Source organism: Scyliorhinus canicula, chromosome 8 (genome assembly GCF_902713615.1).
Source record: "Scyliorhinus canicula chromosome 8, sScyCan1.1, whole genome shotgun sequence".
Lineage (NCBI taxonomy): Eukaryota > Metazoa > Chordata > Chondrichthyes > Carcharhiniformes > Scyliorhinidae > Scyliorhinus > Scyliorhinus canicula.
This window is the reverse complement of record NC_052153.1, coordinates 151140136-151164079: the sequence shown is the minus strand read 5'-3', so window position 1 is coordinate 151164079 and position 23944 is coordinate 151140136. Positions and strand designations below refer to the sequence as shown.

Below are 23944 nucleotides of genomic sequence, written 5' to 3'. Positions count from 1 at the left end.
CTTTTAAATGTTATGAGGGTCTCGGTCTTCACCAACCTTTCAGGCAGTGGGTCCCAGAGTTCCACCATCTTCTGGGTGAAAAAGGTTTTTCCTCACATCCCCTCTAAACCTCCTGCCCCTTAACATAAATCTATGCCTTCTGGTTATTGATCCCCCCAACAAGGGGAAAAGTTTATTCCTGTCTACTCTATCTGTGCCCCTCATAATTTTATCTTTTGGGATTTGAGAGGAAACCGGAGCACCTGGAGGAAACCCACGCAGACACGGGGAGAACGTGCAGACTCCCCAAGCCGGGAATCAAACCTGGGACCCTGGAGCTGTGAAGCATCAGTGCTACCCACTGTGCTACCGTGCTCCCCATCCTCAATCATGTCCATCCTCAGTCTCCTCTGCTCCAAGGTAAACAACCCCAGTCTATCCAACCTCTCTTCATACCCAAAACTCTCCAGCTCAGGCAACATCCTGGTAAATCCCCTCTGCATCCTTTCCAGTGCTATCACATCCCATGTGGATTCCAGAACTGCACACAATACTCTCGCTGTGGCCGAATCAATGTTTTACTCAGTTCCAACATAACCTTCCTGGTCTTAAACTCAATGCCTCGGCTAATAAAGGCAAGAGCTCCTTCGGTGGGCCAGTGCACACTCAATGGGCCAAATAACCTCCTTCAGCACTGCAGGGATTCTATACCATATGCTTTCTTAGCCACCGAACCTACTTGCCCTGCTATTTAAAAAAAAAAAAATTTTAATTAAAGTTTTCACAAAATATCAACAAATAAATGAAAAAGGAACCCAATAGAGTTAAATACAAAACAGAACAAAACAACTCAATGCCCCCCTCCCCCCTATCCATAAATAATAAATTAACACCCGTCGAAACACATAGCAAACATAGCAAATATATACACCCCCTCAAACCCCGCAATATAGAAAAACAAAAATAAAATAGAACCCACCCCCCCCTCGGGTTGCTGCTGCTGCTGACCATTGTCTACCGTTCTGCCAGGAAGTCTAGGAACGGTTGCCACCGCCTGAGAAACCCTTGCATGACCCCCTCTGCCCTGCTATTTTAAGGGACCTGTGTACATGCACACCAAAGTCCCTCTGATCCTCTGACCTTCCCAGGGGTCTTGCCGTTTATCATGTATTTCCTTGCCTCATTTGTCCTGCCCAAGTGCATTACCTCACACTTATCTGGATCGAATTCCATTTGCCATTGATCAGACCGTCTGATCAGCCGGTCTATATCCTCCTGTAATCGAAGGCTACTCTCCCTCACTATTTACCACCCCAACAATTTTTGTATCATCTGTGAACTTACTGATCAACCCTCCAACATTCATGACTAAATCATTTATATAAGCCACAAACAGAAAGGGCCCCAACAGTGGTCCTTGTGGAACCCCACTGGGCTCAAGCTTCCAGTTGGAAAAACACCCCTTGATCATCATCCTCTGCTTCCTGCCACTCAGCCAATTCTGGATCCAAATCGCCAAATTTCCTTGGATCCTATGGGCTCTTACCTTCGCTATCAGTTTCCAATGTGGGACCTTAACAAAAGTCAAGTCCAAGTAGACTAATATTCAATCAAGTTGTCAGACATGACCTTTACTGAACAAAAGGCTGACATAGAACATACAGTGCAGGAGGAGATCATTCGGCCCATCGAGTCTGCAGCGACCCACTTAAGCCCTCACTTCCACCCTATACCCGCAGCCCAATATCCCCATCTAACCTTTTCGTCACCAAGGGCAATTTATCATGGCCAATCCACCTAGAACGTGCAGACTCTGCACAGACAGTGACCCAGCGGGGAATCGAATCTGGGACCCTGGCACTGTGAAGCAACAGTGCTATCCACTTGTGCTACTGTGCTGCCCGACTGTTCTTGCCATGACTGTTCTTAATTAATCCCTGCCTTTCCAAATGCAGATTAATTCTGTCTCTCAGAATTGCTTCAAATAGTTTCCCCACCATAGAGGTTACACTGACTGGTCTGTAGTTTCTGGTTTATTCCATCCGCATTTATTGAATAATGGTACCACAATGGCTGTCCTCCAGGCCTCTGGCACCTCTCCTGTGACCAGAGAGGAATTGAAAATTATTGCCAGTGGCCCTGCTATTTCCTCTCTTGCCTCATTCAACAGCCTGGGGTACATTTAATCTGGCCCTGGATACTTGTCTACCTTTAAGCATGACAGAACACTGACGACTTCCTTATATGTTTGTTTATTTTGAGTCCTTCTCCCTGGTTTCTATACCCACATGGCCCTTTTAACAAGCTTGGTGGGTGTTTGGACATCTTTTAAGATTATTTAACAGGATTATAATACCATGAACAAATATATAACATTCTAGAAAACTAACACAATCCCAGACACAAGCCAAAGCAAAACAAAAATAAAGCAGCATATGTAACATTCAGTATAATTATTGAAGTTCATATATTATAGGTCAACATATAAAATGTATCATATGAATATGAAAATGTTTTTCTTTAACATGTTATTTTACATAATCAAGCCAAGTTCTTCAAATTGCCATGTGACAGAAGAAAGCCGCTCTCCCTTCCACCACCAATTCCCTCACACTAACCATCCCTTCTCTCAGCATCATACACTCACACACCCTCTTCCCAAACCGCCTTCCCCCAGCTCATTCACTCAGCAGCCTGGCCTTTCCAGAAACAGCGAGCTGCTCTGGGGCCCCACAGGCTTCTTCATGGCTAGCCCACCATGACTGAAAACTGCCGCTGAACCACTATAATTATTCACTTGGTGCACCCACTAATTGTACTGTGTCAAAGAATGCCAATTATTATGTCCCTCTTATCCTACTTTTCAAGAACTCTCATGCATGCTTGATTCAATGAAGAACTCCTATTTAAACAAAAAGTGTACCAATTTAAATTATCAGCAGGGAGAAGCGGTCATCTTAAATTGTGAATACTCAGTAATCTAAACAGGATTGTTCCGGGTCAATTTCCAAATATTTTGGATTAATGCACAAGAACTGCATATTTGATTCTCAATATACTCATGTCGTATTGCTCAATAAAGAATAAACATTCTAACATCTTGCAACAAACAAGATTACAACATCTTGCATTTTAAAACTAATTACAAAATTGATTTGATGAGACAAACAAGATTGCGGCAGGCTTAGATAAGGTAGGTGAAGAAAAATTGTTCCCGTTCACTGATAAAAGGATGAATAGACACACAGATTTAAGGTTTTAGAGGTATGAGCAAGCTTTAACACAGCGAGTGGTAAGGACCAGGAAATCAGTGCTTACGAGGGTGCTGGAAACAGAAAATATTGATGCTTTCAAAAGGAAATTGGATGGGCACTTGAGAGAAGTAAAGTTTACAGGGTTATGGGGACTGACTAGATTGCTCTGCAAAGAGCCTGCAATGACCTGATGGGCTGAATAGCCTCCCTTCTGTGATGTAACGACTATGATTTCATGAGTGTTATGCCAATTAAGGATACTGGGACAGGTGACTGTAAGCCCAGATAAAGCGATAAGTTCTAAGAAAATAAGAAATAGAAGCAGGAATAGGTCATTTGACCCCTCAAGCCTGCGCTACCATTCTATAAGATCATAATTGATATGAATGTGGCCTTAACTCCATTTATCGCCCTGCTCTCCATATCCCTCAAGTCCCTTGTAGATCAAAAATCTGTTGAACTGAGTTTTGAATATATTCAATAACCCAGCACCCAGTGGTGTTTGTAATAGAGAATCCCAAATACTAATGATCATCAGAAGAAATTCTTCCTCTTCTCCATGCCAAGTAGAAGGCCTTTTATTTAGAAACTATATCCGTACGAGGGGAAACATCCTTTCAACACCTACCCTGTCAATCCCCCTTAGAACCTTATGTTTCAATAAATTAATCTCTCACTCTTCTAAATTCCAATGACTATAGACCTAACCTGCTCGACCTATCCTCCTCATAAGACAACTCTCTCATCATAGCAATCAACCTATTGAACCTTCTCTGAACTACCTCCAATACAAGTGTATCGCTCCCTAGGTAAAGAGGCCAAAGCTATACAGGGACCCTGTATGGGTGGGCTCTCACCAATACAGATGCAGCAAGACGTTGTTACTTTTAATGCCCACCCCCCTTACAAAAAGGCTAACATCCTATTTGCCTTCCAATTACATGCTAACTTTTTAATGATTCATATGTGAGGACATCGAGGTCTGTCTGTACCATAGAATTCTGCAGTATCTCACCATTTAAAAATACTACGTTTCTATTATTCCAGCCAAAATGGACAAGTTCACATTTTTCCACATATTCCTAATAGCCAATCTTTTTGCTCACTCACTTAACATATCTAAATCTCTTTTCAGACTATGTCATCTTAACAATTTACAATCTTACCCATCTTTGTCAGTACATTTGGCTACAGTATACTTGGCCCCATCATTCACTTCATTAATATAGATTATTTGAGCCCCAACACTGATCCCTGTGGCACTTAACTACTTGCAGTTTAGCAATCCAAAACAGTCATTTAACCCACACTCTCCTTCCTGTCAGTTAGCCAATTCGTTATCCATACCAATATATTCTCTCCATTACGAGCTCTTATTGAATGCCTTTCGGAATCTAAATACACTACATCTACTGGTTTGCCTTTAGCCACCCTGCATGTTACATCCTCTAAGAACTCCAATATATTTGTCAAACACTACTTCCCTTTCATATGGTGGCACGGTAGCAGTGGTTAGCACCATTGCTTCACAGCGCCAGGGATCCGGGTTTGATTCCTGGCTTGGGTCACTGTCTGTGCGGAGTCTACACATTCTCCCTGTTTCTGTGTGGATTTCCTCCTGGTGCTCCAGTTTCCTCCCACAAGTCCCGAAAGATGCGCTTGTTAGATAAATTGGAAATTCTGAATTCTCCCCCAGTGTACCCGAATAGGTGCCAGAATGTGGCGACTCGGTGATTTTCACAGTAACTTCATTGCAGTGTTATGTAAGCCTACTTGTGACACTAAAGATTATAATTAAAACTATGTTTACTCTACTTAACTGTATTATTATTATTTGCTAATTATCCTACTACTTCCTTAATAGTGGATTGCAGCATTTTCCTAATCACAGATGTTAGGTTAACTGGCCTAGTTTCCTGCTTACTGTGCCTCTTGTTTTTGAATAGAGTTACGTATGCAGTTTTCCAATCTGCTGGGATATTTTAAAATCAATTGAATTTTGCAACATTGTCAACCAACGTACCACTATCTCTGCAGCCTCTACTTTTATGACGTTTGGGTGCAGGCTATCAGGTCCAGGCGACTTGTCAGCCTTTGGCGCTATTAGCTTTCCTTGTACTTTTTCAAAAATGGTGAGCAAGTATGAGACAGGGTTGGAGTGTGTTAGGGAGGGAATTCCAGAACTTACTGCCTAGGCAGCTGAAAAAGTGCTGGAGTTACAAATAATTGGGAGAGACAGAGCCACAGACAGATTTGAAAACAATTTTAAAATTGATGCTTTGACAGACCAGGAGTCAATGCTTGTCAACACGTACAGAGAAGATGGGCCAAAGGGACTTGGTGAGAGCTAGAACACGGGCAGTGTTTCAGAAAAGCTCAAGTTTCGAGGACAGAATGTGGAAGACGACCCAGGATAGCATTGTAACAGTTGTGTTTAGAGGTAACAAAGATACAGATGAGGTTTTCAGATGAGTCAAAGCAGGGCAGAGACATGCAACATTAAGATAGTGGAATAGGCTGTTTTGGATAGGCAATGGAGTTTGTGGCATCAGTATTCCCGATGTTTTAAGTTTGAGGAAATGTTGTTAATCCAGTACTGAATGTTGGACAGGCAACATGACAAAGCAAATCGACATCTAAGAAACGAGTTGTGTCAGTAAGAGTCATCTCTTTATTTATGTAACAAAAAACTTATTTTTTTGAAACACCCAATTATTTTCTCCCCCCCCAATTAAGGTGCAATTTAGCGTGGCCAATCCACCTACTGTGCACATCTTTGGGTTGTGGGAGCAAGACTTGAGGCCAAAAGCAGCAGTCGAGCAATGCAGGTTAAGGATTAATCCAAAAAGATGACAGCCGTTAACTAGATTTGAAAATAAATGGAGAGGCTGTCTGACAAACAATTCCTAACACTTCATGTAAGCTTCCATTGTGACTTGAGCCACACAAAACAGTGGCAAGCTCTTTATCCAGATCATTGCAATTAGAACTAGAGAAGACAGATTGAAAGTCAATTTTCTCTTCAGTTCTTAAAGCCAAAATCTACCACCAAGCTAGAAGTAGCACAAAAAATTCACAGAACTTACACAAGTGCTTTTTCAAGGGAATAGAACTGCCTGATAAGCAAGATGTCAAAACTGATGGTAATTTTTAATAGCAATTAATTCAGCAACATCACAAAATCTCAGAATTGTTATAGTGCATGAGGCCCATTGCATGTACATTGCAAAAATTAAAAAACTTGGAACATTGCAAATAGATCAAGGTGCCACATGTAGAGGCAATCCTTTTAGGATAGAATGAGGGGCTTGATTGAAATTCGTTGCTGTTATCAGATTTCAGGAGGGAAAGGAGATAGTGAGTTAATGCTTGATTTTAACTATTTACTTGTTTACAGAGAGATGGCTAATGTGATATTGTTTTGATTGCTGGAGTATCCCTGGAAGAGTGGATAGTTTATGAGGAATTATATTGGGTCTGAGCTAAGCAACTGATAGGACATGTTGGTGTAATATAGATTATGTATTTAATGGGAGTAGCCAGGTTTGCCTGTCGTTTGCAAGTTTTGTCAAATTCTGTTAGGTTGAGCTGAAGAGTCTGACAAGACAGAAGGATTTTCAGGTTGTTCCTGAAAAGGGTGTCTCTCTCCAAAGGTCTGCACAGATAAGCAAGTAACCTGTTTGTTTACTTTATTTATGAGTGGTATTTGAACTGTATTAGGTTGCTTAACTGGAATTAATGGCAGGTGTAGATTGTAGGCGGGATTCTCCCATCGGGCGGCTAAGTGCCGCCGCTGGAAATAAAAACGGGAGTGTTTTACTCTGGTGTCAACGCCTGTTCCGGGACCCCATTCTGTAGCCCACAGGAGGCTAGCATGGCGCTGAGTGGCCCACGCCGCTCCAGCTGCCCATCCCGGCCTGAACCCGGTGCCGCGGGGTCCGCGCATGCGCAATTGGGCCAGCGGCAACTAACGCATGCGCATTGGCCTTCTTCCCTACACCGGTCCCGATGCCAAATGGCGCAGGGCTACAGGAGCTGGCACCGACAAAAGGAGGGCCCCCGACAGAGAGGCCGGCCCGCTGATCGGAGGGTCCCGATCGTGGGCCAGGCCACTATGGAGCCCCCCCTCCCCGATGCCGGGAACCCCCCACAGGCCGTCCCCGGCCCTTTCAACGCCGAGGTCCCATTGGCTCAGAGGATGTTAGAACAGCGCTGCTGGCTGGACTCGGCTTTTTGATGACAGCCGCTCAGCCCTTTCGGGCCGAAGAATCGGCGCGTCAGCAAGTCGTCGCATACCCTGAACAGCGCCGCGACGGCCACGCTGGCCCCAATGGTGCTGATTCTCCACTCTGCGGACAGTCGCATCCCGTCCCGGCTTGGGGGGGGTAGGAGTGCGCCCAGTGTTTTTCTTGTTATTCAAGAACTGTTGAACTGAATTGCAACGCTATTTTGTTGATGTTAATGTGGTTAATTCTGTGTTTAAAGTTCGTGTTAACATAAAAGATACCTATTGGCCAGAGCCATAATTCCAGGGTGAAGTATCCTTTCCTCACCATTTTACAAATTGAAAAATTGTTCAGGATTCTCGTCTGAAACCCTAACAAAAGTTGGGGTCTGGTCTCCGAACAGTAGATTAAGATTGCCAAATGAAATTGGTCTAGAGTGTGTAACCTGTCACAGGTTTTTCTCTATGACTGAATTTAAATAGCGGCTTGAAAGTCTTTTAGGTTAGTTAAATTATCCTGAGGAGTAGAGGATAGCTAAGTGATGAGTTATTCAAAGGTTATCTAATATAGCAAAGGATACTGGCATTCATACTGCTCTGATCAGTAGAAGCTATTGTTGGTGATGTACAGTGAAGTTGGTGATCTCAATTATTGGGAAGTTAGATTTAATACTGCTCAAAAAGAAATTGACAAGTACTATGATATCAGGTTGGGAGAGCATTGAAGATAATCAATGAATTTAGTTATTTTTTGCCAGGAGATCAAAGCTGGATAATAAATCAATCAAGGTAACCAGCCAAGTCAGCAGAACTTGTACCTTTGCACTGGAGGATACATTGAAATGTTTTATGGGAAACTGCAAGAACAGTCAGAAAGAAATCCCGAGTTAGAGGGAAAAAAATTAGAGTAGAAAAACTAGAGATACAAATGATCAAGATGGCAAATAACATACTGAAGCTCCACGCACCTCAAGCAAGGGAAAAAGATCTTTGTCTTCATCCTTCAACATATTCCATTTCTGAATGAGAGGCGGCATCAACATTTGAATGTATTCCTGGTGGGGAAGACAAACAATCAATTTTCCTGCTCCACTGAAATACTGTAAATTGGTTGATATGGAAAACCTCTCAAATGAACAGAAAATTAGAACTAAACAATCGCAAAAAAGTCTGTACTTGAAGCAATTATGGCCCAGATTTTAGTCTAATAGTAGTAAGATCATCAGCGCCCATCGTTATTCAGTACAAGCAAATCATACATTTGTGCAAGTAAGCCCTAAAATCAGGATGGCGCTGTCCATTTTGTCTTTTCCATCCAGAAACTGATCCGACATTCAGATATGTGGATGGGTGAGAAGTTAAGAGTATTTATGAGCGAGGTATCCTTTTGTGGACTATGGTGAATTATTTACTTACATTTTCTAGCATGATAAATGAACAAGGACCTTCCACTCAACACTAAGCAAATGTTTAAAGGCACAGTAACTCTTAATTTCCACCAAACTACTCTGGCACTGAAAATTTACTTTCGCAAGTATAGAGTCTTACTCCTTCATAATTCAATTATTGTTAGAGATTTAGTTTTGCCTCACCTCTCTCAATCCCATCTTTCTCTCCCTTTAACTTTCTGTACATGCTTTCTCGCTGAAGTAACCGGTTTAACATTGAATTAACAGTTCCAACTTGTACTTTAGTCTGCACAACTCAATAAGGACTCTTCATTTTGATTGGTTTAAAATTTTTGTTTTTAGAGTGCCCAATTATTTCTTTCCATTTAAGGGGCCAATCCACCTTCCCTGCACATCTTTTGGTTTGGTTTGTGGGAGAGAGACCCACGCAGACATGGGGAGAATGTACAAACTCCACACCGACAGTGAGCCGGGGCCACGATCGAACCTGTGACCTCAATGCCGTGAGGCAGTGATGCTACCCACTGCGCCACCGTGCCACCCCCCACCTCATTTTGATTGGTTAAGGAGATGCACAGTTGCTTGACCTGACAGATCCTCTGTAAAGGGCACCATTCATTTTTGTTTTTCTAATCACTGGAAGTTACAAGCCCCAAGAAAGTCTGTGGGGAAGTAAGATGAGGAGCTACAGCCACCCATTTACACCAAAATCTGGACCATTGTTCTAAAGTGTCAGTTTATTTTAACTAGTGTGTTCATTTGGCTCATTCAGAAGAGAGGTCTATAAATTCATAGAAACAAACAGCGGGAGTAGCCCAATCTATCATTCGAGCCTGCTCCGCCATTCAAAATGATCATGGCTGATCTCAGTCCTACATTCCTGCTTTCTCCCCATACCCAGATGCCATTAAAATCTAAAAAAAAAATCTATCTCTTTCTTGAAAAATTCAGCCTTCCGTGGTAGAGAATTCCAGATTAACTACCTTTGAGTGAAGAAATATTTCCTCATTTTAGTCCCAATTACTCTACCCTGTATCCTGAAACTGTGTCCCTTGGTTCTCGACTCCCCAACCAGGGAAAATTCTCCTTGTCTCTAATCTGTCCAGCACTGTTAGAAATTAAACATTTCAATTCCACATTGTATTTCAGAAAGATTTTGAAAATATGCTCTAGAAAACCTTCTTGTGGTTAAGAATTCCTTTGATTGTTCAATGAAGGGACATGGCAAATTTGTTTGCATCACTGCAGGGGCAGGAGAAGATCTGCAATGGAGCAAAGGGTTATGTGTGGGCAGGCAGCAAAGTGGAGTTGAGGCCATGATCTCATTAGCCATAACCTTATTGAATGGCAGAAGTGGCTCAAGGGACTGATTGGCAGAGTCCTACTTGTTAGAAATGACAGCAATTTGGATTTTTTCAAACTTGTATTTACAGCCAATTATGGGAATAGTAATGGAAGCTTTCTTCCGAATCTGATGCACATGACATTTCAACCAAAAGTAGTGATTCTAGAAAACATTTTACTATGAGCATAGGAGTAGAAACTTTGTTAGTATACATATGAACACAAATTAGGAGCAGGAATAGGCATTTGGCCCCTCAAGCCTGCTATACAATTTGATAGGAGCATGGCTGCTATGATATGGCCTCTACTTTCCAGTGTTCCCTCTAACCCTTTGTCTCCCTTGTTAATCAAGAATCTATGTAATTCAACCTTAAAAATGACCCCATCTTCACTACTCCCTGGGGAAGAGAATTCCACTAACGATTCTCGAGTAAAACAAAATTTGCTCGCATGCATCTTAAATAGGAGACCGTTCATTTTTAAACTGTGTTCCCCAGTTCTGGTCTCTCCCACAAGGAGAAACATCCTCTCAGCACCCACCCTGTTGAGTTTTCTCAGGACCTTGCATCCTATTGAGTTCTCTCAGGATCCCCACAGCTACAAGACTCCTCAACGACTCCCCCTCGGACTGATCTGTTCCCTGTGAGAACACTATACACGACGCCCTATACTGCTCTTGTTCATGTATTTGCTTTGTTTGGCCCCTTGTTCCGTACTGTAACCAATCACTGTTTTGTCGATGTACCATTTGTCAATGTTCTCTGTTGATTATTCTTGTGTCTACTATGTACGTACTGTGTTCGTTCCTCGGCCGCAGAAAAATACTTTTCACTGTACTTCGGTGCATGTGACAATAAATCAAATTAATCAATCAATGTTTCATGACGATTGTCTATCATTCTTCTAAACGCCAATGGATACAGGCCCAACCTTTTCTCATGGGATAATCCCCATCTCCTCCCAGGAATCGGGTGACCGAACCTTCTCTGAACTGCTTCTAATGAAATTAAGGGCGTGATTTTGTTAGATGGGAACAAAAACCCATAGAGGGTGCGTTTAGTTGTGTGTTTCCCAGCGCTAGCAGTGCCGAGAAACACAATGCTATCAAACGTCACTTGGGTTAGGTACGGGGCTTCAGCGGGTAAATGACGAAATTTGAATTCAATAAAAAGATCTGGAATTAAAAGTCTAATATGAAAGCATCGTCAGTTGTCGCAAAAATCCATGAGGTTCACTAATGTCCTTTAGGGAAGTAAATCTATCATTCTAACCTGGTTGGGCCTATATGTGACTCCAGACCCACAGCAATGTGGTCAACTCTCAAGTGCCCTCTGAAATGGAGAGTCAGGGATGGACAATAAATGCTGGCCCTGCCAGTAACGCCCACATCCCGTAAAAGAATAAAGGACCATGTACAAAGGCACCCAGATCCCCCCATACTGCAGATTTCTGCTATCTCTTGCTATTTAAGTAGTCTGCTTTCCTATTGTTTACACAGCAGAAGAAAGTATCAATGTAACCAGGACAAACTCAACATCTGTAACACAAGGCTAATAAATACTAGCATTTTAAAATCAAGCAGTAGAACAACCTTGTAAAAGATCTTCAGTTCAAAATTTGGATGTGCAAGTGAGAGCAAAACAGAACAGTACATCACAGATTGAACATTTCAATTTAAGAGTAAATAGCTAAGTGAATCTTGTATGTCTCTTACAGCACATAAACAGATCATCCAGCCTAATTACTGATGGTAATGCTTCACACAGATGTCCTTTCATCCCTCTTCAACTAACACTAGCTGCTCGATCATCTACTCCTTTTTCTCTCATGTCTATATCGAACTCCCCATAAACGTACTATTCCTTGTTTCATATTCTAATCACTCATTTATTAGAATCAATATTTGACTTATGGTCCTTAGTTTAGATTCCATACGAGGAATCATCATCTCTACCTCTACATAATCAGATCCTTTCTTAATCTTAAATGCCTCGAGTGGATCACCCCCTCAATCTCCTCTTTTCTACAGAATAAATCCCCAGCCAGTTCAGTCTTTGCTAACTTCTCTGTTCTAACTTCTCCGCTCTGGGTGGCACGGTAGCACAGTGGTTAGCACTGCTGCTTCACAGCGCTACGGCCCCAGGCTCGATTCCCAGCTTGGGTCACTGTCTATGCGGAGTCTGTCCGTTCTCCACGTGTATGCGTGGGTTTCCTCCGGGTGCTCCGGTTTCCTCCCACAAGTCCCGAAAGACATGCTTGTTAGGTGAATTGGACATTCTGAATTCTCCCTCCGTGTACCCGAACAGGCGCCAGAGTGTGGCAATTTTCACAGTAACTTCACTGCAGTGTTAATGTAAGCCTACTTGCAACACTAATGAAGGTTATTATTAACAACTTAAGATAATTGATCATGCTGCAGCATTTTTCCCCCTTACCTGCTTATTTAAATGGTGCCCTACTGAGTCGGCAAGGGTTCCAATAGCATCATACAGAATTAGGAGATTTTTATGTTGATATTTATTAAAAGCAAAGACAAGTGTATCAAGTATGTAACCAAGGTATGGCACCAACTCTGTGCAAGCCTCTTCCTCTAGGGTAGCAAAAGCACTGGAAAGCAAATAAAAAAAGTTGTAATATTTATGGTTTATATTTTTGACTTAAATATACCTAATCTTTTTGCAAAGAGACCACTAAAAGTCCGGATACTAACAAAGACAAGAGTTAATTTTTCCAATCTGTTTATGGTGTCAAAAAAATAAAATTTGCATGTCAATTTATCACATATCATCATTAACTCAAATGTATAAACACCTGTTTATACAAAAGTAAAGAATACGTGTAAATCAGGGTACAGCACATTAAATCAGAAAGTACTTTTCTTTAGAGCTCAAATATTGTAATACTGCCACTTCAAATAGGGACTCATTTACCTTCATACGAAGATCTGGACTTTTACGGCACTTTGGATTATTTTGTCCTCTAGTTATTTCAACTCTCAAGTCCTCTGCAGAAAGTCCACATGTTTTGTATGGACATCTTTGGACACTAATAGCATTGGAAACATTATGCAAAAGCTAGGGCTGAAACCTACCTAGCGGTGGAGTCACATGTAGGTCAGACCAGGCAAGGAAACAAATTTCCTTTCTTAAAGGACATTAGTGAACCAGATGGTTTTTACGACAATTGACAATGGTTTCATGGTCATAATGAGACTTTTAATTCCAGATTTTCATTTAATTCAAATTTCACCATCTGCAGTGGCGGGATTTGAATCTGGGTGATCAGAGCATTACTGTGGGTCTCTGGTTTACTAGTCAAGTGACAAAACCACACGCCACCCCTCCTTCAGTAAAACACCCAAGTCAAGTGGAACTGTCCAATGACAAAAGTATTTTCTGTGGGTTGTTTTGTACGTCATTCAGAATACTTGAATTTGTGAGGATTCTAATGGAAAGAAATCTTAATGAAAATCTACTTCTGAACTTTGGAGCACCTGCTGCATGGCCACATAAAAGGGGCTTTAGTAAGTTAATAGAGCCCAGTCTGTTAACTCAAATTTGTATTTTTGTTTGACAAGAAAATTATCAGAGGCTTAAGACCTAGAACATACTACGTGAAAGGGCTGTGAAATTAGATTTTGAAGGAATGTTAAAAGGCAGTTACATTAGTTTGGAAGGTTTAGGGGGAAAACTGGGTTGTCAGATGAATTGGACAGCTCTTTCAAAAACCTGGGCCAGGCATGATGGCATGAATGGCCTCTTGCGGTGCTGTAATATCTCAAGATGCTATATGTTTTGAATTAAACAATTTTAATGAAAGAAACACGACAGTATAAGACATCAAAGCAATGAGTGCAATTTTCTCAAGGGAACATGCTGCAGAAGATGAAATTCAATAATTTCACAAAATACTGACATAGCACATTCGTACGCAAGTAATTTAGCGAAATAACAACTTGTACATATAGAATTCCATTAATGTAGCACAGCGATATCAAAGCAAAATTTGAATGAGCTACATGAGGCGATATAAAGGCAATGGTCAGGAGATAGGTTTTAAGGTGTGTCTTAGAGGAAAGAGATGGGGGTGTTTACAGAGGGAATCCCAGAGCCAAAGGCTAGACAGCTGCAGGAACAGCTACCAGGGATCCTCAAGAGGCCATGATTAGATGAGCAAGAATATCGTGAATGGTTGAAATGCTGGGTGGAGATTACAGGGATATTACTGGGAGGAGGGGGGGGGGGGGGGGGGGGGGGGGGGGGTGGTAGAGAGAGAGAGAGAAAAAGAAGGAGAGAGAGAGAAAGAAGGAGAGAGAGAGAGATAAAATCCTAAGGAGGAATCTAAAAATTGTTTAACTGAGAGAATCTGTACTCAGCAAGCACAAATGATGCAAGTAAGGATAGAGGCAGGGCTTTGGATGACCTCAAGTTTACAAAGGAAAGAATGCGGAAGGCCGGCCAGGAGTGCATAGAAACAGTCAAATTCAAAGCTAGCGACGGCACGGATGAGGTTTCAGCAGGTGAACTGATGTAGAGGTCAGGCAATGTGAAGAAAGTGGGAATGGAAATAAGGGACCTTCGGATGGAAGCTCATTTTGGAGTTAAGTATGACATCCAGGTGGCAAACAGTCTGGTTCAGCATTAAACAGTTGCCAGAGAAAGGGATTAAGTTGGCAACTACGGTTAAAGATATTTCAGCATAATGTTGAAATCCAAATACTTACCATTTGTACAATAATAAAATATAAAGACATAAAATTTGTAAGGACATCCCAAAATATTGTCCAATAACAAACCTGCAGGCAGCCTCTTGTACTCGCTTATTGCTGTCCAAGATACGCTTTAGCAGTTCAGTCATTAATGGCTTCAAATAGGTATCTGGGGGCTGACTTACTACCCAATGTGCATAGCGGCTGAGTGTCCAACAGGTTATAGAACGCACAAGAGCTTTCTTATCAGAGAGGCACTGAATAAGGTGAGGGATAAGCTCTGGCAGGTAAGGGATCATACCCTGCATACAGCCTGTTGAACAAAGTTAAAAAAAAATAAACTTTGGGGAAATTTTCCACTAAGTCATCCTTTTAGTAAATCAACTCAGTGCTCTACAAATAAATATGGTACACCAGTCAAAACATTTAACATTTGTAATATTTTCTTTCTAGCACGCCAACAACCTATCATCATCCCTAGTCTCTTACACACCATTGATTGTGCAGCATCACATAAGTTATTATTCCTCAGGTGTCGTTTCTTTGTGGAAGAATAGCTTATTCTTCACTCAGCAACACCTAGCTCAGATGAAATCAAGAATTGCAGCTCAAAATCTGAAGTCATATCAACCAATTCTAGTTTTAAATAAAATTTGATGCATCACATTCTAATTTTAAATGACCAGTCAAATTCAAGATGTAAGTGCTATAATTTGATTAAGCATTATTTCAAAACAAAGGGCCTTTCCTCAAACTTAATTGCAAAGGAATTACTGAAAGTGAAGCATTTACCAGTTTTTGCACTTGTTAGCCAAATTACATTTCTTTGCCATCATGATTCTTTATGCTACACATCACACAAGGTGACAGGTCAACTACATTCCAATGTTAAACTGGTAATAGTGATTCTTCGCCTTAAGAGTTAAAGATTACTGACACCTACTAACTTCCTCATTCTTGGAAAGGCACCACAATTCAACTTAGAATGGACACCACACATTTGCAAGAATCAGTTGAGAATCTACAACACCCATATCATACCTTTGAGTACCAGAGGCTTTCACAGAACACAAGTTTATGCACTTTTCTAGAAATCTAATAACAAAATTCAAAGTTTCTATCCTGTAGACACTTAAAAAAAAAAACGAGTGCAACTTTTCCAGTATTCAATCATTCACCAACCTTCAGCGATAGCTCCAAGCACCAAAATTCCAGACTCCTTCACCACCCAATCTGGGTGAAATAGCAGCTCTTTCAGCAGTGGTAGAATGTGTGGCAACAATTCATCCCGGAAAACATTAGCCAGCACGTCCAATGCAGCAGCGGAACATTTTCCTAAAAGAATAATTTATTAACATTGCATTTTCTATGCAAAATTAACTCTTTAAGTTTAAGGCAATTAAAGCTGATGTTAACTTCCTCAGACCAAAAAAAAACTGTAGGAACAGTCTTTAAAACCATGGTTAATGTTGATGTTAGCCGGTTATGTACATCAGAGGAAGGACAAACAAAAAATGAATAATCTTCAAACAAGATTACCAGAGGAATTCTCATTTTCTCCCACTCCTGGAATGGCAATAATTCAAAACAACATCAGGGGAAATTAGCTGGACAAAAGCAAATTACTGTGGATGCTGGAATCTGAAACAAAAGAGAACGTGCTGGAAAATATCAGCAAGTCTGGCAGCATCTGTAGGGAGAGAAAAGAGCTAACGTTTCGAGTCCGATGACTCTTTGTCAAAGCTTTTTGATGACGCTTTGACAAAGAGTCATTGGATTCAAAACGTTAGCTCTTTTCTCTCCCTACAGATGCTGCCAGACTTGCTGAGATTTTTCAGCACTTTCTCTTTCGTTAGGAAAAATTAGCTCCTGCTGTTATCAAATTGTTCCAGAACAAAAATGCCTTTTTTTTAAATCTTAGGATGTGGGCATTGCTGTCATGGTACTGTTCATCTGCTGCTACATTGAAAAGAGAGCAGTTAGCACATGATAGAGAGAGAGGAGAAAAGGGGAAAGATACGTCATTTATTAAGAAAGGTTTGGAATGGGCAGTACAGTTTTAGTGAGGTTAGCACTGCTGCCTCACGGTGCCAAGGACCCAGATTCGACCCCGGCCCGGGGTCACGTGTGGAGTTTGCACATTCTACCAGTGTCTGCATGGATCTCTCTCCCACAACCCAAAGATGTGCAGGCTAGGTGAATTGGCCACATTAAATTGCCCCTTAATTGGAAAAAAATAATTGGGCAATTTTAATGATATACGACCATTTTGTTTCAGATAATACGATCACAACAACCTTCATAGTTCACAAAGCAATTATTCCTATAGCTTCATATAGGTACTTTCTACAATACTGTTTTACTTCAGTAAACGCCAACTCAGAGAAAAACAGATAATTGCAAATCCAAATGCCAGTTCATGGGAAAATATTGCTCCTTGTTGGTAATGAGTTCTATAAATTTAATCAATTCCATCCGTTTAAAAACTACACTACACCTACAGGAGAAAGAGGCATTATATAAATAAAATTTTTATTATTGTCAAAAGTAGGCTTACATTAACACTGCAATGAAGTTACTATGAAAACCCCAATAAACTAGTATCTATAGGCAAGTTAGTCTAACGGCAGTTGTAAGCACTATTTTAAAATCCATAATTTCAAGTAACTGAACTTTCCATGCATCTTCTTTACAGTTGTAGCATTATATACCGTATACTTCAAACACTGCTATGTTTATGTATTTTCATTATGTATCGTCATGTTGTTTGTATGTTTTCATGCATTATATGCTGGAGGATGAGTGTTTTCATGTAGAGTTCCACAGCATTCTGATCAATTAACCTGCAATGTTAGCTATCTGTTCACAAATTGATCATAGTACCACCCCCAACATTCCTTGCCAACCATCAGCCGTAACAAATTCCTTGTATTACTTCCCTGTCTGATTATCGTAAAAGAATTCTATACAAACCAGAGTAGCATTTAATATTGGTCGATAAAGCATGTTGATTAGCAAGAAAATAAAATTAAGCAGCATTTCATTTATTTTAAACATACTTAAATTCCAATCAGAAATTGTATCATCATCATCGAGATCATCCTCCTCCTCCTCCTCTTCCCCAATTCCATCCTCTTCATGCTGCTGAGCAACCGTTCGAGATCTATGAAAGCGAGGTTTAATATCTTGCTCATTATCAGGAACAGCTTCATCTTCCTCAACATCACCCTGAAAAAGAAAATCAAGCAGTTAATTGTTAACCATTTCTGAAAAAGAAGAACACTCCACTCTCAGATGATATAGCATGTGGACTCTTTTTTACAAATTAATTTACGGGATGTGGGCATCACTGGTTCGGCTAGCATTTATTGCTTATCCTTAGTTGCCCTCCAGGAGATGGTGGTGAGTTGCCTTCTTGAACCACTGCAGTCCTCGAGGTACAGGTACACCCACTGTTAGGGAGGGAGAGTTCCAGGATTTTGCCTCAGCCACCGTGAAAGAACGACGATATATTTCCAAGTCAGGGTGGTGAATGAATTAGTAACAATCTACTTCAAATTAACAGTGTTCGGATATAAACAATAGCACTCACCTTAAGAAGAATGATATCAATTTCTGAATATTTCATCCCATTCACAAGGACAGGTATTAACCTGAAATTAACAAATATTCTCATGTCAGGTCTTGTTTGACTGTGTACAGTTCAATATGATTAACATTTATGACAATGATTTATTGAAATGATGCTGTGTTGCTAAGAATTTTATAGCACACACACAACAGAATTTGAAATCTTTAGAAGTACTGGATATGTTAAGTTATTTAATACTAATGTCTTTGTGCTGATGAGCGAGTATTCAAGACTTTGTTCCTTTTACTGGTTTTGCAGGAGCTTGTTCACATGAATGTACTACTTTTCTAATCTTCAAAGTTGGGTACATAATTCAACAGCAAAACTTAAATACTATAAATTTCCTCAGCACAGCAATAATGCCTCAGATGTTGCATAGATTGTTTTTTCTGCTATTGACAATGAGCAAGTTTGCAAAGCTATGACAAATTTAAAAGAAATTAATTTAGCGTTCCAATTTTTTTTTTTTATTAAGCGTGGCCAAGCCACCTAGCATGCACACCGTTGATAGCGGGAGTGAGACCAATACATACACGAGGAGAATCCACACGGACAATGACCCTGGGCCGGGATCGAACCAGGGTCTTCAGCGCCAGTGTGAGGCAGCAGTGCTAACCACTGCACCACTGTGCCTCCCAGAAAGCTATGACAAGTTGAACAAAGGTGAGAAACCCACTCCAGTTTCACTCGATTTGCTTATCAGTTCTATTTTAAAGAACGATAGCACGTGGACTATCGCTTTCGAGATATATTGATATCTGTGCCCACTGTCCATGCAGCTTATATTCCAACTTGTATTAGGGTGCAAAAAGGGAGCCACCTCAATCAAAACACAGTAGCCAGCCACCTTAACCACACCCCTACAGCACCTAGCACGTATGCTAGTCAAGCACATGTCATTGTGACAAGTAGCACTAAGCATACATATGGAGAAATAATACAATAACAGCAGAATTGGAATTATGGCACATGACTGAAATGAAAATCGTTTATTGTCACGAGTAGGTTTCAATGAAGTTACTGTGAAAAGCCCCTAGTCGCCACATTCCGGCGCCTGTTCGGGAAGGCTGTTACGGGAATCGAACCGTGCTGCTGGCCTGCCCTGGTCTGCTTTAAAAGCCAGAGATTTAGCCCAGTGTGCTAAACAGCCCGTTCAGTGTGCTAAACATACTGACATGTTGGAATTTATCTTTCCTGAGAGAACATTCAAAGGAGCTGCGTGCAAAATGCACACAGATGGGAGCAAAAACAGTAGAATTTTGCAGTTAGAAACACAAGACAATTGATAATTTGGTAAGATATTGGCATATCTTACTAAATGATCTAAATATATCTTGCAGCTAGCACAGGTCATTCTATGCAATTTCCTAAAGTTTTTGACTGCGGTCTAGACCTACCCTGACACAGAGCTTGGGTGCTTAGTCCTCCAAACGTTCAATGTTGTGCGGCATCCAGGATACTTTAACCCCAACCCAATTATATGGCATAGCACTCAGATTGATCAAGCACCTGAAGCATGCTTTCAACCTCATGTTCTCTATGCATATCAGAACGTCCTGGGAAAGTGCGCAGATCCCATCGACTGTTTCTGGACAGTGTAGTTTACACTGCTTTTATTTCAGACCTTTATTTCTGGGTGAATGAATTCTGGGGTTATGAACATGTGCATTAGGACAGCTGCCAGAAAAGCAAACATTAATTTACATAACGTGGTGCTACTGGTTATATGCTAGCTAAACAATGAGAAAATGCCCCTCTTTCCTATTGTCACAGATGAGGAAGGAGCAGTGCTCCGAAAGCTCATGTTTGAAACAAACCTGTTGGACTTTAACCTGGTGTTGTAAGACTTCTTACTGTGGTCACAGATGATGACATTGATGAAGGGAGTACCTTTTGTCAGGTCAGTACAATTCTTCATGAATTTTATCCGTGACAAGTAGAAACAGCAGTGCCTCAATCTGTATGCTCTTGTTAGTAGTGCAATGGTCAGATTTGGAGTAGTGTTCGGTTCTTACAACTACACTACAAAAATGTGTCAGCATTGGAGAAGATATCAAGAAAGGCATCAAAATAACGCCAAGTTTAAAACTGATGTGCCAGGAAGAGCAAATTGAACCACAAAAGTTTAGATAAGGATATTGAGGGATGTTAAAGGTGGTGGATAGGATGGCAATCAAAGGGCTGCTTTGTCCTGGAAAGTATCGAGCTTCTGGAGTGTTGTTGGAGATGCACACACACCCTGGCAATCCGGAGGCTAGGATTGACCTGCAACACCATTGCCACCTTCAGTTATACTAAATGTGACTCCAACCATTAGAGTTTACCCCAATTCCATCGACTTCAGTACTGTTTGAGCCGTTTGATGCTACACCCTATCAAACGCTGCTTTGATGTCAAGGACAGTCACTCTCACCTTTGAGTTCAGCTCTTTTGTCCATGTTTGGGCTAAGGTTGGAATTAAGTCAGGGGCCGAATGGTCCTGGCTGAACCCAAATTGAGCAAATGTGAGCAGGATATTGTCAAGTTTCAATTGATGGTGCTGTCGATGACTCTTTCATCACTTTCCTGCGAATTCTGGCACAAGCTTACAAAGAATACAGCACAGGAACAGGCCCTTCGGCCCTCCAAGCCTGTACCGGTCATGATACTACCCATGGCCAAAACCCTCAGCACTTTCTAGTGCCATATCCCTCTATATCCATCCTATCCATGTATTTGTCGAGATTACGTGTCGGAAAACAATCTTTTGAATTTGAGGAGCAATTCTGTGCACTATCATTAAGTTGGTGGAGTATTTGGAACATTTATTCAGGAGGTGATCACTAAGGTAGGTAAAGTGTCGTTAAGGAAGTAAGTGACCATACAATGAGGATGTGAAGCAAAGCTTAAGAGCCAGAACGAATGGGACACATTAGTGGAAAATCACAAGTGGAGGAGCTTGTTATTGAAGGATAATGAACTTGCTGAGATAAGGGAGTTGATATTTGAAGTCGTGAGCCGACTCATGACTGTAAGCCGAATAGCCTTGAGAAACAAGGAAGATGGCCAGATGACAGGATATGAAATGTGTGAGCCGCTTGCAACTATGGTTAACACCTGCTAATTAAGCTAAGACGGCTACATACTCATGTGCCAATAGATAACCCCAAAATCTGTAAAATTATGTACTGGAACTATTGCAATAACAAATTTATGCTTTGTAATGGGGGCGAGCTCAAGTGAATGTAAGGGACAGCCCCCTAATAATACATATAAAAAAAGGATGTTTTGAGCAAAACTTTGGCACTCTCCGAGGTGGTTCCCCGGAATACCTAGAGAGCGGCCCCGATCACAATAAAGAATATTCTGAAGTACGAACGTGTTCGAGATTGTTCCTTCCGGACTGAGAGACAAGTGAATTAGAGGCGCATTCACAACATCAGTGCAAGAGGAGTCAGAAAGCATTTCAGGGATTCCACAAGAATACGAACCAACAGTACCAAATACTGGTGAACAACAAAAGCAACTCAAGAGGACAACACTCATGAGCAATGTCAAGGCATAGTAGATGGATAGCAAATGGATCAAAAAAGGAGGGAGAGAAATTACAATGAACACACCACACAGAAAGGGCACAATCTGCCCATGCTGATGTTTATGCTCCACTTGTGCGTATACCATTTTTCCTCAACCATCAGCATAATCCTTCATTCTGTTCTCCCACATATGATTATCTATCTTCCATTTAAATGCATGTCTTCCATTTCCCTCAAATGAGATATTGTGATTGCGAGTCCCACGGTCTCACCATTCTCAAAATGAAGTTTATTTTGAATTTCTTGGTGATCACCTTATACCAATGGCCTCTAGGTTTGCTCTTCCTTACAAGTGGAACACCCTGTCGACTCTATCAAAACCTTTCATAATTTTAAAGACCTCTATTAGGTAATCCCTCAGCCATCTTTTTTCTAGAGAAAATGAGGCCTGCCCCGTTTATCCTTTCTGCAGAGTTATATACTCAGTTCAGAAACACTAAATAGGCTAAGTGGCCTACTCTTGTTCCTACCTTATGCTATCAGTGTAAATTTGTTTGCACCCTATCTAGAGCCTCTATATCCTTTCAAAATTGCACACAACACTCATAAGTGCGGTTTTATCTATTACGAGTTCTGCACAACTTCTCTACTTTTCAATTCTATCCCTCTCAAAATAAATCATGGAGCTTGGGTTTGTGAGGTCTTATTAACCTGCATCATAACTTCTAATACTTGATACTCCATTTGCTCTTCTACCCATTTAGACTCTTATTTTTTATGTTATATGTGACCTCCTTTTTCTTACCAAAATGCAATACTTACCCAGGTTGAAATTAATTTGCCAACTAAATGCCCAATCTAGAAGTTTCTTAAGGTCTTATTGTAATTTGTTGCAATCCTTCTATCCCTCCCAATTTGGATCTGCAAATTTAGAAATTGTGTTTTTGATTCCAAAGTCTAAATCACTGATATAAATTATGACCAGCAGGGGTGCCAGCACTGATCCTTGTGGGATCCCATTTCCCACTTTGTCATCCTTAACTCACAGAAAGTTGGTTTACAGGTGCAACAGGTGATTAAGAAGGCAAATGGAATTTTGTCCTTCACTGCTAGAGGGATGGAGTTTAAGACTAGGGAGGTTATGTTGCAATTGTATAAGGTGTTAGTGAGGCCACACCTGGAGTGTTGTGTTCAGTTTTGGTCTCCTTACTTGAGAAAGGACATACTGACACTGGAGGGTGTGCAGCGGAGATTCACTAGGTTAATCCCAGAGCTGAAAGGGTTGGATTATGAGGAGAGGTTGAGTAGACTGGGACTGTACTCGTTGGAATTTAGAAGGATAAGGGGGGATCTTATAGAAACATTTAAAATTATGACGGGCAGGTTGTTTCCACTGGCGGGTGAAAGCAGAACTAGGGGGCATAGCCTCAAAATAAGGGGAAGTAGATTTAGGACTGAGTTTAGGAGGAACTTCTTCACCCAAAGGGTTGTGAATCTATGGAATTCCTTGCCCAGTGAAGCAGATGAGGCTCCTTTATTAAATGTTTTTAAGGTAAAGATAGATAGTTTTTTGAAGAATAAAGGGATTAAGGGTTATGGTGTTCGGGCTGGAAACTGGAGCTGAGTCCACAAAAGATCAGCCATGATCTCATTGAATAGTCCCGGAGCAGGCTCGAGGGGCCAGATGGCCTACTCCTGCTCCTAGTTCTTATGTTCTCTGCTTTGTTACGATCAGCTAGCTCACTGTTTTGTTTAGAATATGAGAGAGTGAATGAGAGAAATAAATGAACAACAGGACTATAATAACTTTGGTTCCAGCGTATCATTGGATAACAAAAGTCATGTAAGCAGCAAAGATGATGAGAAGTTTATACAAGGT

The 23944-nt window shown here is 41.1% G+C and overlaps 1 protein-coding gene across 1 annotated transcript in view; it reads right to left on the bottom strand.

Annotated features, from left to right (window-relative positions):
* The window catches only part of tnpo1 (transportin 1), a 212440-nt gene that overhangs the window by 49005 nt on the left and 139491 nt on the right, over positions 1-23944 (bottom strand). The window contains 6 exon segments of the mRNA XM_038805431.1: positions 8427-8513; positions 12647-12818; positions 15007-15232; positions 16102-16254; positions 17979-18147; positions 18512-18572. Coding sequence (XP_038661359.1) covers positions 8427-8513; positions 12647-12818; positions 15007-15232; positions 16102-16254; positions 17979-18147; positions 18512-18572 — 868 coding nt within the window.